Consider the following 16,135-nt stretch of genomic DNA (forward strand, 5'->3'; position numbering starts at 1 on the left):
TCCTCAATATTTTATTGCGCTCCTTGTTCCTGTTTGGCATCACCCTGTTTGGCAGAGTCAAGCATGTGGAATTAACAGATTATAATAGGTCCTTTCTAGCAGACTACATTTGGCACAGCTGTACTCGCAGTGCCATTAGGCCAGCACATCTACGGTAAATCCAGCTGTTTGAAGAGAAGAATCCATAAATGAGAAATTCCAGGTATAGCTCTCCTGTTTCCCTTGACCTACTCAATTAACATAAAGTCAATGGGCAATTTTCTTGGTAGCAATACACTTTCCACCCCCCCCCCCACACACACCTTTATACCTGTCCCTCCAGAATCCAAGGACGTGGTGAAACAGATAAAAAGTTTATTGGTTTCATTAAAGCGTGTGTTTTTACAGTGTGGGTGAATAGATGTGTTTATATACTATACAGCCACGGGTATACTCCCATGTCTGATGCTGTGAGCCTGCGAACTTTTGTTTGTCTTGTGTATAAATAAATCATGTGTATTTCGTCTTTCGTACTCCCCTTCACATTGAAGAATCATCCCTGTTGAATGTTGGGCGACCTGCTCACGTGACCCCCAGCCTTCTCCTTTATGTGCAGTTTGATCCCTCTTTTCTTTCCCAGCAGAAACTCATTGATTTTTCATCCCCAAACACACTTACTGTAAATATTACCCATGTTGCTGCTTTAAAAGAATGTCTTGCATGCTTCAATAACTGCCAGATTTACTAGTAGAGAGCGCACTCATTTGTCTCAAGCCTTTCAGTGCAGCGTGGTCATAGCTGACAACAAAGAAACGTGATTTAAAAGGAATGCACCTGCCTCCATTCAGAGGAATCGTTTGGTTAACAGTGCTTCACTGATGAGGTGATAATTCTCCCTTTTTTTTTTGCACAGAGGCTTCAGATTAAATATAGTGGTGATTTTGCCTAATATGTCCTCGGGATATATTAGCCTGTTGCACTTTTGTATCTAAGTTTGACATCTCCTATGAAATCTCGTACTGTGACATTTTTGGAAAGCCATTCTCCTGAGTTATTTGATGGGTGATGATTTAAGCTCAGCGAAACTCAATTCAGAAATTGGGTGTGGCATGATTTAAAATGTTTTAATAATAGATCAAAATACAATGTAAAAGTTTCGGCACAGACATATTTCCTACTTTGAGGATGATTTTCACTTTTCACACAAAATGCTTATTGTCACAAGAAGAACAGTCTGCAATTAGCAACACTACAATATAAATCAAATAATCTAAATAAGAATAAGTTACTATGTGCTATGGACATATTTTGGTTGATACTCTAAAGGTATTACAGTTGCATGATGGTGTTTGCTAAATTGTATGGCATATCTCACTAAACATAATCTAACTGTCTCCTTGCATCACCGAAAACGTTTTAATGCTATATGGGACTATACTGGGACTATAAAAATTGGATCTCAGAAAAATTACAACAATCTGAATTTCGAGGAGAGGACCCATAGGGCCTTCCTCCCTGCAGCTGTTCACTTGAATTATGAGCCATCAGAGCACTTGGGCAGAATATGGGGGATTGGGTTACATACAGTAAAGCAAAAGTAATATTATATTAAGTGACAGGCACTGAAAATTCATTTTTGAGACAATAAATGGGACTGTGGAAACAGAGGAATAGCTTATGTCTTTTAACCAGCTGCCATAAGAAAAGCATCCACAACAAAATAATATAATAATAGATAATGGTCAGAAGTTAGCTCTACCAATGATGCATAATATGGATTTCGCTGCTATATCGACCTAAAAAGGTGAGTCAGGCTGAATTGAAGTATTTCCCTCCAAACTATATCTGGTTTTCACAGTACTGACATTTCCACCTTAACAGACGATGGATTTTAGGAGCGCAATAAAAAGAAGGCATGCGTGGCTACATTAAACGTGAGAGGTCTAACCACAGCCCGTGACGTGACTACCAAATAATTTGTCACAAAAGGCAGCGGGAGTAAATCTGTACCGTTTAGTAACAGGAACAACAGAAACAGCAGCACCGCCCGCCCAGGCTGCCTGCCTTGTTGTTGCAACAACCTCACTGGCGTGATTCCACAACTGAGCGTCACGCGCACATTATCCGGTTAATTTACATACATAACGCCGCCCAGGAGGACGAACATGATAATTCGCCATCGATTGAAAGCTAACAGTGCGGAGGGGAGAAAACACTAGCCGAAAAAAAGTTTGGACGGGAGAAGGCTGTTTTAAACCAAGCGAAGTGTTTCGACACAAACGAACAGGCGCTTGTCGGGCTCTTTGCCCCACTTTTGGATTACGATATGGACGCTTTGAAATCCGCTGGAAGGGCAATTATACGGAGCCCCAGTATCGCCAAACAGTCGTGGGGTTCGAGCAGACATAAAAGTGAGTATTCAGCTGTTTAATACATTAATACGAAGGCGTTAGTTGGTGCTAATTTTGCCAAAACCAAAGCTAACTTGGCTAAACCAAGCTAGCCTCGACAAGGAGCTAACATTACAACCGGCGTGTACTTAACGTCACTTTACAACTCGTCTGCGGAGGTCAGCAGCAGTTGTTGGGGACAAGATAGCTGTCAGTACGGGGGGTGTTTGATAACGTGAGACTTAGTAACTTAATAAACGAACAGTTTCAGATTAGATCGAGCATTTTAAGTCGGAAATGTTTTGTTTATGCTTTCGAACTTGACGCTCAAAGTGACAGCAGCGCCCCGCATCTCGAAAACTGACTCCTGTTGAGGCTCTCTTTCTGCGTACAGAGTAGCAGCAAGTTCAGCCCCTAAAAACTGGTTCTCTCCGCACATCTTAACAAGCCGAATGAGCTGCTCGCTTTTTTTGTCCATCCGGACCACAAAAGCATTTCACGACAAAAGTTTGAGAGTCCTGTGAAATCCTGTGGTTTTCTGCCACGTCACTCTGCCGACGGACACGGCTTTGACCTTTACACCACGGGCTCGGCGGGGGCCTGAAACACTGCGGGGTGGACTGTTCGTGGGGAGAGAAGCAGGGGAGTCACGAGAGTGAAAAGATGAGTGGTCTTCCTCCTGGCACGGCTGCAGGCTACAAGCCTAGCAACGCACTGTTGCTAGGCGAAACACTGAGGGACAAAAAAACCGAGAGGCTGTATTTAAGGATATAAGGAGTGGCTGCGGTCTGAATCCTATAGAGGCTGCAAGTCCATGCCAAGCTCGAATTAGGGTTTAATTATCACGATAGCCACCTTTTAGATTTTACTTATATATATATATGATTCAGCTGCTGCTTGTTTTGCACCCTCAATGTGTACGATCATCACCCAGGCGGCTGAGCACTGACTAGCGGTGCTCTCACATGTAGGCTGAGCCACACAGACCCTTTTATGTTTCCTTACACAAAGGGGGAATGTCCCCTACTCCCATGCCCCCCCCCCCCTTTTTAAATTATTATTTCATAGACAATAGAGCAGTTGGTAGCAAGATGTCACACGTGCCAGACTGTGCAATCCATGCTTTGTTTTGGTTTCTCTGCTCAGTACGGTCCCTCCACATCTGTCCTGGTAGTCCTTGCAGAAGGATAGCAACCAATCAGTCCCAAAAATGCTTGGAGCTCAGGCTGATGGTGATTCTACATTCAACCTGAGGCAAAAGTCATCCTTCCCCAATCCCGCCTTGCTGCTGCCCCCACAAACTGACAGTCAAGCGAAGAGACTCTCACCCCATTTTATATTTATCTGAGGTTCCTATTTGGATTATGGTCTGTGAACTGTTCATTTTTCCTTTTTTTTCAATCTGATGATATAATTATAGGCTTATTGTTGTCACCAGTGAATTGCAAAGTCATGAGTAAAAAGCAACTTGTTTCATCTTGTAGTGTCAGTAAGCTCCTGCTCCAAGGTGGACCCTGTTTTGTTTTTTTAGCATGAGGTGAATCCAGATACTGTTGTAATTTAGACCACAGAACACAAATTGTAGTAATTCCTATAATAGTGTGCCTTCTGACTTGGGATGTGGAGCTCAAAAATACAATATGCCTAGATTTGACAGGTCCATAATTTGAGGCAAAACTTTGCCACATGTCTCCCATAAGACTGCCTCTCCCCTCCTGTGTGTAGGCTTGGCCTTGTCAAAGCAGCTGATTCACGTCTTTGGCATGTATTGGCACTGCATTCCTTTGTTGGCTCTTAACAGGTATCGTTTTTGTAAAACTGCCCTGTGTCTTCTCTTCAATGATCACTGCATGTCAACATTTAAAGTAGGCTGACATTAGAGCCTGCTTTGCTCTATTTACCTTGCTTTTGCGGTTCTGTGCCTCTGCACAGGCAAGAGTGTGTCAGTTATGTCATTTCCTGTATTTTTTGAACCGCTCGGTTGCTTTTGGCAGTCTGCCTTAAATGTTTATCCACGCTGCCCTTCCGTTACTTCCCGAATAGTTCCCATTTTGAGGAGAGGGATGGGAAGGTGGTGGTGGTGGGTCACGAAGGTACTGTTTATTTTCTTTGCCAATGTGAAAAGTGTGGGAGGCAGAAAATCCCTGTCTGCATTGAAGACAGTTGGTTCCCTCCCACGTTTCTGGTCAAGGAGCTGTCTTCTGCAGGGTTGTCAATATTGAGGCAGCTACTTATCAGGATGTCAGTCGATCCATGCGGAGGGCTAATGGGTTTATGGCATAGGATCTTAAACCATTCGTACTGCATCATATTTAACACCTAGATGTGTGTGCCAGTGTTGATGATACTGTTGTAGTTGGCGTAGCTGGTGACTCATTTGCATTTTGTACAGAAATCAGATAGCGTCACTACAGTGACAGAAGTTGGGGTTAGTGTTAGATATGCCATAACGCTACAGATGGATTAATGGTTAATGACAGTAGCTCTTAATGACCTTTTTAAAAAACAAAAAAACAAAAAAAACAATCCTAAGTACAGACATTGTGTGGTCTGCACTGGCCAGTCCCCCTGCACCTCTGGCCCTGCCTTGGTCAGTCAGCACTGTGTCCCCTTCACAAAGTCATCCAAACGGGACTGCCAGGCTGTAATGGAGATTGCTTCCTGCAGGATTCCTTTATGGATTTATGGTCCTGTTAGATCTTCTGTATCTGTACGCTGCTTCTGTGTGTGGGGAGTCACATGTGAGCGTGTGTTTGTGGACAGAACTGCACAATCATGCCTTGTCAGTGTTTCTCCCTGAGGACAATTTTCAATCTTGTGGGGAAATGAAATGTTTTACTTCCTATTGTTTGAGCTGACGCAGCGGGGGAAAAAGTAGGAGACAGGATCAGAATTGTTATCATTACACCAGAAACTGCCTCGGCTAAGTTAAGCTGTAAATTGCAGTATGATGAATTTGTGAAGCAAAAGCTGATCTATTTGCACCTGTTATTCACTTTGCTATAATGCATTCAGTTACCTGTGATTTAGAAAAAGGTGCATCTGTTATAATTTCAGAGTAAACACAATTTCCCTTTCTGTGTAACAAAGTTAGCTCCAAAAGACATCTTACAGTTAAAAGAAAAACACATTCCTGGCAGAAGATAATTAAGGAAACAAGCCCCTACTTGTTTTTCAAGGAAATATACAGAACATGTTTTTATTTGCCTCACTTTATCGCAGTACTTTGAAAGACTGTGCCACCCAGTGAAACCAGAAGCGAAGCCTGGGCCGGAAGCACAGTGGCTAGCCAGTTCACCTTCCTGGTAAGAAATAATTGATGTAATCTCCTTCAGCAATATGTGTGGACATATGATCAGTGTGTTAGATCACAGTTCTTAAACTTCATTGTCAGTAGGGAATCTTGGTGACTAAATAAATGCCATATGAGACTTTTACAGCAAGGGGAAGGCCTATAAATCCTAAGTATATTTAGACATCTATCCCAGCCTGGTTGGCCTTTAAGTGTCCCCAGCAATTACAAGTCCCTCCCTTTTAATCTTTTAATAATATTAGATGGTACTGCAGTCATGTTGGACAGCATTGCTCTACAGCTCCTAAAGCATGAGCAAGACATTACCGGGCACCTTCAGTAGTAATAGCTATCTTTTCTCTAATTTACCAGTCAAACTGTGGAGGTTTATGAATGTCTTTTGGGTGTTTGGTCAATAGACAGGAATGACCCCCCCCCCCTTACACACACACACACACACACACACACACACACACTCTCTGGTGAGCATGTAATTCAGGTAAGACTTGTTCTGTTTTAGCACTCGCTCTCAAACTGATTCATGTTCAAAAACTGGTCTTTTCTTGCCCCACTATATCCAAGAGCTATGACTCGGAGACTATGACTGTTGTGGCAGTGGTGGTGAAATCATATGAAATCTCACACGACACACCCTTTAATCTAAACTACAGGGGAATTACTTTTATTAATGGAATATTCCTTTAACCTCCTCATTGACCTGCCTTTCTTGCTTCCACCTGTACGTCTGCCCCTGCTGCCAAAATGAAAAGTTGAAACATGTCTCTGCAAAGAAGCACATAATCATTTTGGAGTAAAGGCTGCAGAGAAGAGATCTGCAAGAGGGGTTGTGGTCTGTGGTCCTGTGTGTCAAACACGGGTCTGGTTGAACAAGAAGGATATTCTTCAGCCCTTGGGGCGATATGTGACTAAACAAAATTAGTTTTAATTTTATGCTTTTATTATTTTACTGGTCTGATGTTGAGGTCCTTGTAGATACTCTCCACCTGAGTCAGGCTGGGTCCAAATTATATTCAGTTGAATTAGTTCCAGGTAGGGTCCCATTTTATTGCTTTAGGTCTCAGTCTGAAACCTAAAATATTCAGTTTACTAACATATTTGGCAAAGAAAATCAACAAATCTTTCACATTAGAGAAAGTTGAATAAGACGGTGTTTTGCATTTTTGCTTAAAATAATGAATCATTTTGGCTGTACTTTTTTCGCCTGTTGGTGTTCAGTCTCTATTTTCACCTTTTCCGGTCAATCACATTTACGATGGCGACCTTTTCTGACTCTGTCTTTAGTTGTCGTTTAGATCGGGATAGGTTCTCCACAAGTCGGCTCTCACTTTAAAAAAATAGCCTCATTTGAGTTACAATAGAAACGAGCTCCTCCTGTTTAGTGCTTTAAGGATGTGTTTTATAACCCTTGTTGAGAGTACATTCTGGCCTCAGCTGGCCCAACAGCCGTTAATCCCTGACTGGCACGACCACTCATTTCTTCTCCCTCTCCTCACTTTCTGTCTCTGAGTGGATTTAGCCAATACTGAAAGACACGTGTGTCTCAATGTTATGACTTAATCCATAACTATAAGACTCTTATCTGCTGCAAATCCTTTCCTTTACCCAACTGGAATTGTTTTGGATGGTCATCAAATTAAATACTGATAGTTACGCAGTCATGCAACACTTCCTGTGTATTATTGGGAATGCTAATATTTAAGAATATCCTTGACCTGCTGGTGTGAAAGATGAAATTAAAGGCTCACCCTGGGGCTCATTGATGTAGGGGGGAAAAAAAGAGGTCACAGGCTGCTGGGCATAAAGGATCCACGCTCACTGTTTGTCTTACTTACTTTTGTATCGATTGCTCCTTTGAGTGAACTGGCCTGTAGTTTGTCTCTGCGGCCATTTGTATCTAATGCTGTTTGTGCTCTTGTGTATGTCACAGACTTTGACCTGGGTTTTTACGATGATATGTAAAACATGTCCTTTCCACAGAAGCAGCAGTTGAGAGGGGGAACAATAGTACTGGATCAGTCTTTGTACCAGGCAGGGACAGACAGTGACAATCGCCTCGTGTGGAGTAACACACTATTTCCCTTTGACTAACACTCAGCCTTTCTTTTCCTAACAGTGCTCTTTTTCAGCCTTTTCCTGCAAAGGCCGTGCATCTTTTTTAGGAAGTGGTGGCGATGGTGCTCGTCTCTTACCTGCACTGCAATCGACAGCTTGAACAGAACACATGAGGTTACATACTAATACAGTACATGGTTACAGGAGACTCAACCACAGAAGATAGGCCGCAATAGAAATGTAGGACTTAACTTTTTTGTGGCATAGTTAGAGGTTGTCCAAGGCGCTCTCTCAACAAACTTTGTGCTGTGTCTCTGTGTATCCCTCCAGGCGTCTTTCCTCATCTGAGTCAGCAGTTTCTAAATTAGCCCAGAGTGTCGTGATTGGAATCTAATAATGCTGGAATAAGTCTTTTTCGCACGTGTCTTGTCGTTGTGAGATAAGAGAAGGTCAGCTCAGCACAGGCCTAGGTCAGCTGAGGCCTTAAATAGCTAAAGATACATGAGTAAATTTTGCTTCAGTGTTAGGTTGCAATTCAGCTATTACATTATATTAACTGGGAACTATTGATCTTTTAGACAATCCCTTTGTTTTCAAAGTTCGTCTTATTCCTCTGTGCTATAGACTTCCATTGTTGTCCAAAAGCTATTAAAAACACATCATTGAGCCACATTGTTGCACTGGGTGACATGTTCCTTCATCATGATGAACATGGGTACTGTAGTTTATTTGGAGTTGATTCCAAACACACCGACCTGCTTCTGGAAGTCCTTGCACATGAATCTGTCTGCTGTTGAAAAGAGTCCCTGACAAATGTGGTCAAACTGCATGTTTTCTTTAAAACTACAGTGCCCAGTTGCTTTAGGAAATTCTTTCAGGGATATTGTCTGTTTGCTGTTTGCACCCAAACATGACGGGCTTGTCTTTGACATCAGGTGGTTCCCTTTCACTGCAATTTATTTGGGTTGTGAATTACCCATGACTTGCGTCCCTAGGGAGCGGATTGTGTTACCTCTGTCCATAGTTTAACACTGATCCTCTGAGAGGATCACATGAAAGGCAGCCAGAGTACACACCTTTTCCCAAGATCCCAGAGTGACGCACATTTTCCAACCAAAGCAAGAATTTAGACCCTGTTACTTGCCAGGTTTTGGTGCTTGTTTCTTTGTTTCACAGCTAATGGGGTTTAAAACAACACAGGCGCTAGTAGAAATTTATTCATTTACCAGTGTTTAACAGAAGGTATACAGGTGGTCAGGAGTGTGTCCAGCCAGACTGAAAACAATGAGTCATTCACAGTTAGGGATCCAGAGGGCTCAGATGAATGCACTGGGATTCTCTCCTCTTGCTCATTCACTGCGACACCACACCCGCTCGAGATGTGGAGTGTTGGTGGGGCTTTGACTGTTGACCTGAACGTCTTTATTTGTGTTTGTGTGTTGAACCAAGCTGGGCCACAGTACTTCTATTCCCCCACCCCTTCCCTAAAATACCCAAATATTCATTCACGACAGACCCGGTTGAATAAATATAAATGCTGTGACGTAGTGTGTTAACACTGCAGTGGCTTACTCATATACTCACAGCTTTACTGTATCACTTGTATTATGTTAGTAACAAGGATGTAAAAGGATTTTCCCGGATTCTACTAGAACATTAACTCCTACTATTTGATGTGATTCAAAGTGTGTAAAGTCACAGTAGGTCTGACTCAGTCACACCGAAGTCAGGTGACATGCTCAGCTTTGTCACCTTCAGATTGTTTTTTGTTTGAGGAACGTGTCACTGACTGGGTGGAAGTGTGGGCCTTTTCATCTTTAATTCATCTTTGTCTGTCCTCAACTGTTGGACGATCAAATCTTGTTAGAGAAGCATTTTCATCCATTTTCAAGCAGTGAAGCACTATTAATGTTGGCTGGAAGCAAGCTAGACCGCAGTGATAAAACGACTACGTTGTCAGGATGGCACTGTGATGATTTGTGTTTTTATGCCTGAATCTCTGCGTGCACTCTCCCTCACTGCCAGCCCCAGAGTATTAACTCCATTATTTAGCCTGCACTCACAGCATAGCAGAGCGCTCCTGCTGTTTCCACGGTGATTCAACTGTTGCATCCCCTCTAATTGTCCATTACATTTGTTTTGTGTACATATGTGAATCTACAGGAGGAATTTGGCTAGCTGCCTTCATTTGCATAAATGTTTCCTGGTATTTGGTTTATTTCATGATTACCTCACTTCCTTTTTCTCTTTTATCAGCTTGTTCTTCATTTATGAGTGTCCCGCTGCCTCTACATGTTTTGTCTACATCTGAATCCCTGTCTGTCTGTCTCATGGGGCAAAGCCACGAAGAGCAGATCTTCATATCACTGTCACTGGCTGTTTACGGGGAGAGCGATAGTGATCCTCTCTGACCATTCCTTGTCCAAATCGCGTGCTTCATTTCTTCTATTCTGGCTTTGACCAGAATACCCACCAGTACCCCTGCTCTGATGCCGCACAGGCTCAGCCCTCAAATCCCTTTGCTTATAATTCCTGAGACCTCTGTGCTGTCTTGCGTTTCCAGATCTCTTGTTGCATCAAAAGGGCCCAACTGCCTCTGTAGTTTCATCTTCATTAAAACTTCATGAGAAGTCCCAGCTTATCCATAGACTCAAATGCTCAGATGTTAAAGTAGAGGCTAAGACCTTTCTAGCGCATTTTCTTCCACAACAGTCTTGTGTAACCATCAGAAAGGTTCATACCATTCGCTATCGATAATTATCACGATAAATGTTAAACCATTGTTTCTTCAAGGCAGATATTTGCTCCTGAGTGAATTATGGAGAAATCGGAAGGTTAATTGTGTGGTTAAACTTTTCTTTATTGTCAAAACATGACAAACACTTGATCATTTCACAAATCTAAGGTAGAACATTCAAAACGAAAACTTTTAAACAAAGATGATTAGTAAATCTCTTTTTCAGTCCCTTTTTCCTCAACAAAATAAATATCCTAATAGAAATTAAGTGCTAATTCGTTCATGATTCAAATGAATTGAATAAAACATTTAATATGTTTAACATTTGTAATATTGCTATTGAGGAAAATTATATTGCGATAATTAGCATTATTGTTTTATTACCCAGCACTAGGAGAGCCTGCAGATAACTGTTAATAGTGGTGTCATTTTCCATATCAGAGAAGTCTGGCAAAACAGATGTAATGGGAAAAGATGGTATGATGTGGTGTAGGCTCAGTCTTGAATAATTCTCTTAGATTTTGAGAAGGTTTTTATATTACTTTCCTTGAAGTGGTAATTCAGTTGATCTGTCATCACAGATTTTAGGAACTTGAAATGTTGGTTTAACACATTCTGACATTGTCATGCAGTCAGTCTTCGTGAAGAAACCTTATTGCTTTAATGACCTCTTATCTCACTCTTGTACAGGAACATTTAATCCAGAAGTCTGATTACTGATTATTTATTTTTTTTACGCTCTTCTCAGTTGACAATGTGATATTGAGGTTTTAAAGGTTTGTAGACTGGTACTACAGTTCAGAGGAGGTGAACTGCAAAACGAGGAAGAAGGTGCATTTACTTTCTTTATTCCTCTCCTCCTCACCTGGCTGAGCCTTGCCAGTGGAGTGTTGAGACTTGTCTGAAGCAGGAGAGGACAGAGGGGATGGGAGCTGGTTGCCATCTGACTGGCAGAGAGGACTTTACACTGGCTGTGTGATTACAGGTTGAATCTTGTGCTTCAGTGAGTGGCTGCCAGTGGGTTTTTATCAAGGGCTGTGAGTACGGCACCTCTACAGCTGTGCTAACTGTTATCACATCACAAACTACACATGAAATATTCCACTAGAAAGCTAATCGTCTGCTTTTTAACAGCCAAAGCAGGAAACATATTTCAGCCAATCGTGTGGTTCCCCTGACATAAAGGTCTGTTGCACTATTACTGTGGTAGAAGTGACTCATGCGTAAAGTATAACCGATCGGGAAAAAATGCTTTTTAATATTAATAATACTTAATTTGGGGCAAAGTTGTCAGACTTTTTCAGCGATTTTTTTTTTTTTTTTTTTTTTTTTTAAATTAGTTTTTAGTGGTTTCTATGGATTCTATTCATGTAGTTTTTTATGTCCCGGTGACCAGTAAAACTGCAGTTCTGGCAATCTCCCCATTCATTCAGATAGGAGCCTGGTCTTGTTACTCTGAAATAACGGCCCAGAGGCATTGCCAAGATGGCTGCCGAGTGGCATGACTTGCTTATAAGGACTTTGCACATACGATGAGCCAAAGAAATATGACATAGTTAGTACTAGTAGTTAGCACTATTGTGCAACATTAAAGTGGTTATATTATGCTCATTTTCAGGTTCATCATTTTATTTAGGGGTTGTTTATCATTTCATTTTCAAAAAAACACCATGTTTTTTGTCATACTGTACATTGCTGCAGCACTTCTTATTATGATATATACAACACTACCAATACATTGGGTCCACCAGTAAAATGCCAAGTTATTTGCCAAGATAAGGCCCATCTCCTGCGGATGATGATGGATGTTGGCAAAATGCATGGGCACCGTGAAACGACTGCAGTGGCTGCAATGTTTTCCTTTGGGGCAATTACGCCCGTCAAAATTACATCAACAATTCTCGCTCTGAAATCTTGTGAGAGGTGAGTTGTTGGAGGAAGACGCCAGTGGAACCGTGAGTCAGAATTGAGTGGAGTGTTTGAGTAACCTGCTACTTCCACAGGACGCGGCTGCACCACGTTTTGCTTGCGCTGCAGCTTCTGGAGCTAGTTGCGGCCATTCTGGACAGTGCTTTGTCTAGAATATTTTTGATGGAAGCCACGTCAAGCAGCACAAAGTAGATCAAACCGGGCAGGAAGTCAGACACAGAAACAGCATACAGAATTTGGTCAATTTTCAAAATTAAACACCCTGTGCAGACTCGCGATTGTAAATCAACAATGACCAGAATTAAAACAGACAAAAAAATAAACCATTTGACTTCGTGAGCTACTTTACCCATGGTAGAAGCACCAAAACCAAGCCCTAATTACCAAATCAACAAAATCTAAACATGTCAGCAAAATTCTTTGATTCTGAAATGCTCCCTATGGGATACGCACTCATGCAGAGAACAGAAGAAAACCAGGTCGCAGAGAGCTGTTGCAGGTAGGCTCAGTAGAAGCACAAAAAGGACAAATTAGTAACAAGCCAGCAACTTGATCCGCATTTGAAACACCTCCCATTGAAAGATGTGTTACCAGGTGTCCCTCATAGGGATTCTCTCCATGATGTTGTCAGACAGCTGGTATAATAGTCTCAGCCTGTCGTGACAAAATTAAGCACTTTTTGTTGATGTAATTTTGACGGAAGCAATTGCCCCAAAGGAATACATTGCAGCCGCTGCAGCCAGTTTGTAAACAGCACAGATTACAAAAGCTTGTTGTACCTACGAGACATGTAAACCCGAAAATATGTGAAAATAGGGCCCAGGTTTAAAAGCACCAAAATTACCCTTTTAAGTCTTCCAGCTTGCTGGACGAATATTAAATATGTTCATGAATATGTATGACTAGGTCCAGGACGTTTCAAGTGTGTTTCCACGCAGATGCCCGAGCAAAGAAGATTGTTGATATTCTGTTTGAGGGATTTAATACTTTATTTAGAGGACCAACCTTTTGTGCAGAGTCTCATCTGAGAGTTAATCCAATGTTGACAGATGCTGGGAGTGGTAAATTCATCATTTGGCGGTCAACCAGCAGATGTTTATTTTGTTCCCTTTTACTGAATCTTTTTCCATAACACAGATTCTTTCTCGTGTGTGTGTGTGTGTGTGTGTGTGTGTGTGTGTGTGTGTGTATATGTGGAGGTGAGCTGGGCAGCTGTAAAAAGTTTTCCTGAAGATCTGGGTGCAGATGTGAAGACTTGCAGAGCAGAAGCCAGAGCGAGACCAAAAAACCCCACTTACTCATTATCCACATTATTCTTTGAAGATGATTGGCTAAACAAACCCTCACACATCTTACACCCACTGATGTTGGTAGGAACTGCAAGCATCTACCTGCCTCCCCAGTCCTATCCCCTTCCACCCAGCAAACATCCTCTGCCTGCTCTCTCTGGCTCATTTACTGACAGTGTCACCCGGGCGAGCAGCGTTCATTGACCAGCCAGAGCTCCAGCGTAGCCAAGAAGCCTTTGAAGTTGGCTCTAATCAGCACCGTAGCTGCAGCTGAGAGCCGCCATAGAGGGGGCTGAGGCTGATGTTGGGTGGGGGTTGGTTATGTGAATGCAAATGTGACCAATATGAAAATGGATTATTATTCCATACAAAGCTGCACTCTGGGTATATGCACCCTTCTAAAAATAGCCCTGGTTCATGAGTTGCTCATTTGAACTGCCATTTTCTTTTGAAGAAAGCTCTTTTTATTGCTCACTAAATCTGCTACAGTGAGTTATTTTCCCCCCAACAATATTCATCTATTTCAAGCAGGCTGGAGTAAAGATTTCCCATCATCTGCGTGTTCTGGTCTTACAGTAGCTTCCTCCTCTCTTGGGATGGGGGATTCCTAACACTTTGCAGTCAGTATGAACTGCTGGTCATCTCCAGAGACTTGCCTCCCATAAGCTTTAATATGGGCAGTTGAAGTACAGCGGCTTGCTTTGTGATATCTCTGCCGGGCCACAAGCCCACTGCTGCAGCTGTGTGCAGTATGTGATTGACATCTCCCCAAAGCCCTGAATCACTGAGAGCATTTTCAAAGCACATCGGACAGATCGTTGAAATCTAGTGAAGCAGACCTGTCATCAAAGTTTCCCTTTTGTAAACACAGGAAATCTCTGGACTAGGTGTTCACGGTTGCTTTTACAAACACGAGCACGCACTAAAGGTTAGAAATGTCATGGTAGCTGAGGTCAAGCCTGCATTATCTCCAACATGTTTCTGTAACTGTCTGCAAATGTCCTAAGTGGCTGCTCCTTGTAATGGACATTTATAGTCCACTTGGACCACTTGGTAACTTGATTTAGGTCACGAATAGTAGCTAATGATTCCTCACCGCAGATTATATTACAGTAACAGTGCTACTTATCTAGGCACTAATGTAACTACAGGATCAGCAGAGGAGGACAGCCTGATCTCTTCCCAACACTTAGGAGCTCCAAGACCTTGACCTTAGAGCGGGCGTTCACTCTCAGACCCACCCTTTACTTAAGTATGGGTTTGGTTAGAGCTGCATTTAGACCATTATAACCACTCACGGATGGCTTGGTTTGGCTGGAGAAGAAAGAAATATTATAGGTCTGCCTGTGCTTTTTTGTAAGTGGTTTATGTTCCCTAAAGCATATGGGTTCTTAAGCCAAGAGATAGTGTTCACAAAGTAGAAATGCATTCAGAAAGCTTTAAAAACACTTGACTTACTGGGCTGACTACTGGCCGTAGCAGTTATTAAAACACTTTGAAGTCTTTTATTGTACATTTAGTTTATTCGGTACATTATTTAAAAATGTAAGATGATGTCAACTTTTTATCAAAGCTAATAAAAAAAATAAAAAAATGAATGTATTGTTCAACAAAAGCTTAGTTTAAATAAGCAAGCTACACCTTACAGTGGGTAGAATGAGCTTGTTAATTTAAAAACCGTGCATCTTTTCCTAAAAACTAAAGCGTTCGAGCTATGAAGGGGTAAACAACTTAAATCTTTATTTTAGTGCTATCACATTAATCAATTTCAATGTGGATTAATCCTGTCGGTTGTTTTATTGGTCTGTGAATTGATAGAAATGTCCATCACAATTTCTCCATGCCCAGGTTGACACATTTGAAGGTCTTGTTCTGTCTGTCCTAAAAGCCACCACCCAAAAATAGACTAAAAGAAGAAGAAAACCAGCAAATATTCACATTTGAGAAGCTAGAACCAGTGATTTTATTTGGGATGTGTGCCTGGGGAAAAAAACAAACAAAAAAAAAGCGATTATCAAAATTGTGGTTTTCTGTCTATTGATTAAGCAACTTTAGTATAAGATGGATGACAGAAGACTTAACTATTATATAACCCAGCATTTCAGACGCATGAAAGAATTGTAAAGCACATGAGCAGAACCTTTTTAAAGCTGGCTGCGGATCTCCTTGGACAAAAACACGGTGGCGGTGACCACAGGATTCTGTTTAGATCACCCTGGAGATAATGGGTACCAGGAAGACCACCCAGGAGGAGGGGCGTGCTGTTTATTGTGTTTTCTGATGGACCTTTTTAGAGGCTAACAAATGGATATCCCTGCCCCCACTCTCTATCACACCTCACAGTCCATAAAACCTTTATTGGCTTCAAGGAGAAGTTAGCATGTTTATTGTTGGTAGATTTTTGATGTATTGTGTGAACTTCTGAAATTGTGTTTCCTCTTTGGCT

General features: G+C 41.8%; 1 protein-coding gene across 3 annotated transcripts in view; it reads left to right on the top strand.

The window, feature by feature from the left end:
* Positions 1-2,158: 2,158 nt before the first annotated feature.
* The window catches only part of ldlrap1b (low density lipoprotein receptor adaptor protein 1b), a 34,097-nt gene continuing 20,120 nt past the window's right edge, over positions 2,159-16,135 (top strand). The window contains exons 1-2 of one of the 3 annotated variants that reach the window (XM_038728366.1): positions 2,179-2,390; positions 5,592-5,674. Coding sequence is in view for 2 of the 3 variants with exons in the window: in XM_038728365.1 (XP_038584293.1) it covers positions 2,306-2,390 (85 nt within the window). In the remaining variant the exon portion in view is untranslated. Of the gene's footprint in view, positions 2,391-5,591; positions 5,675-16,135 lie in introns of all 3 variants that reach the window. The other 2 variants (XM_038728365.1, XM_038728364.1) reach the window with 2 other exon arrangements.

This window comes from Micropterus salmoides, unplaced genomic scaffold, assembly GCF_014851395.1.
Source record: "Micropterus salmoides isolate LMB-PRFRI ecotype aquatic unplaced genomic scaffold, ASM1485139v1 Ms_hic_scaffold_19, whole genome shotgun sequence".
Classification (NCBI taxonomy): domain Eukaryota; kingdom Metazoa; phylum Chordata; class Actinopteri; order Centrarchiformes; family Centrarchidae; genus Micropterus; species Micropterus salmoides.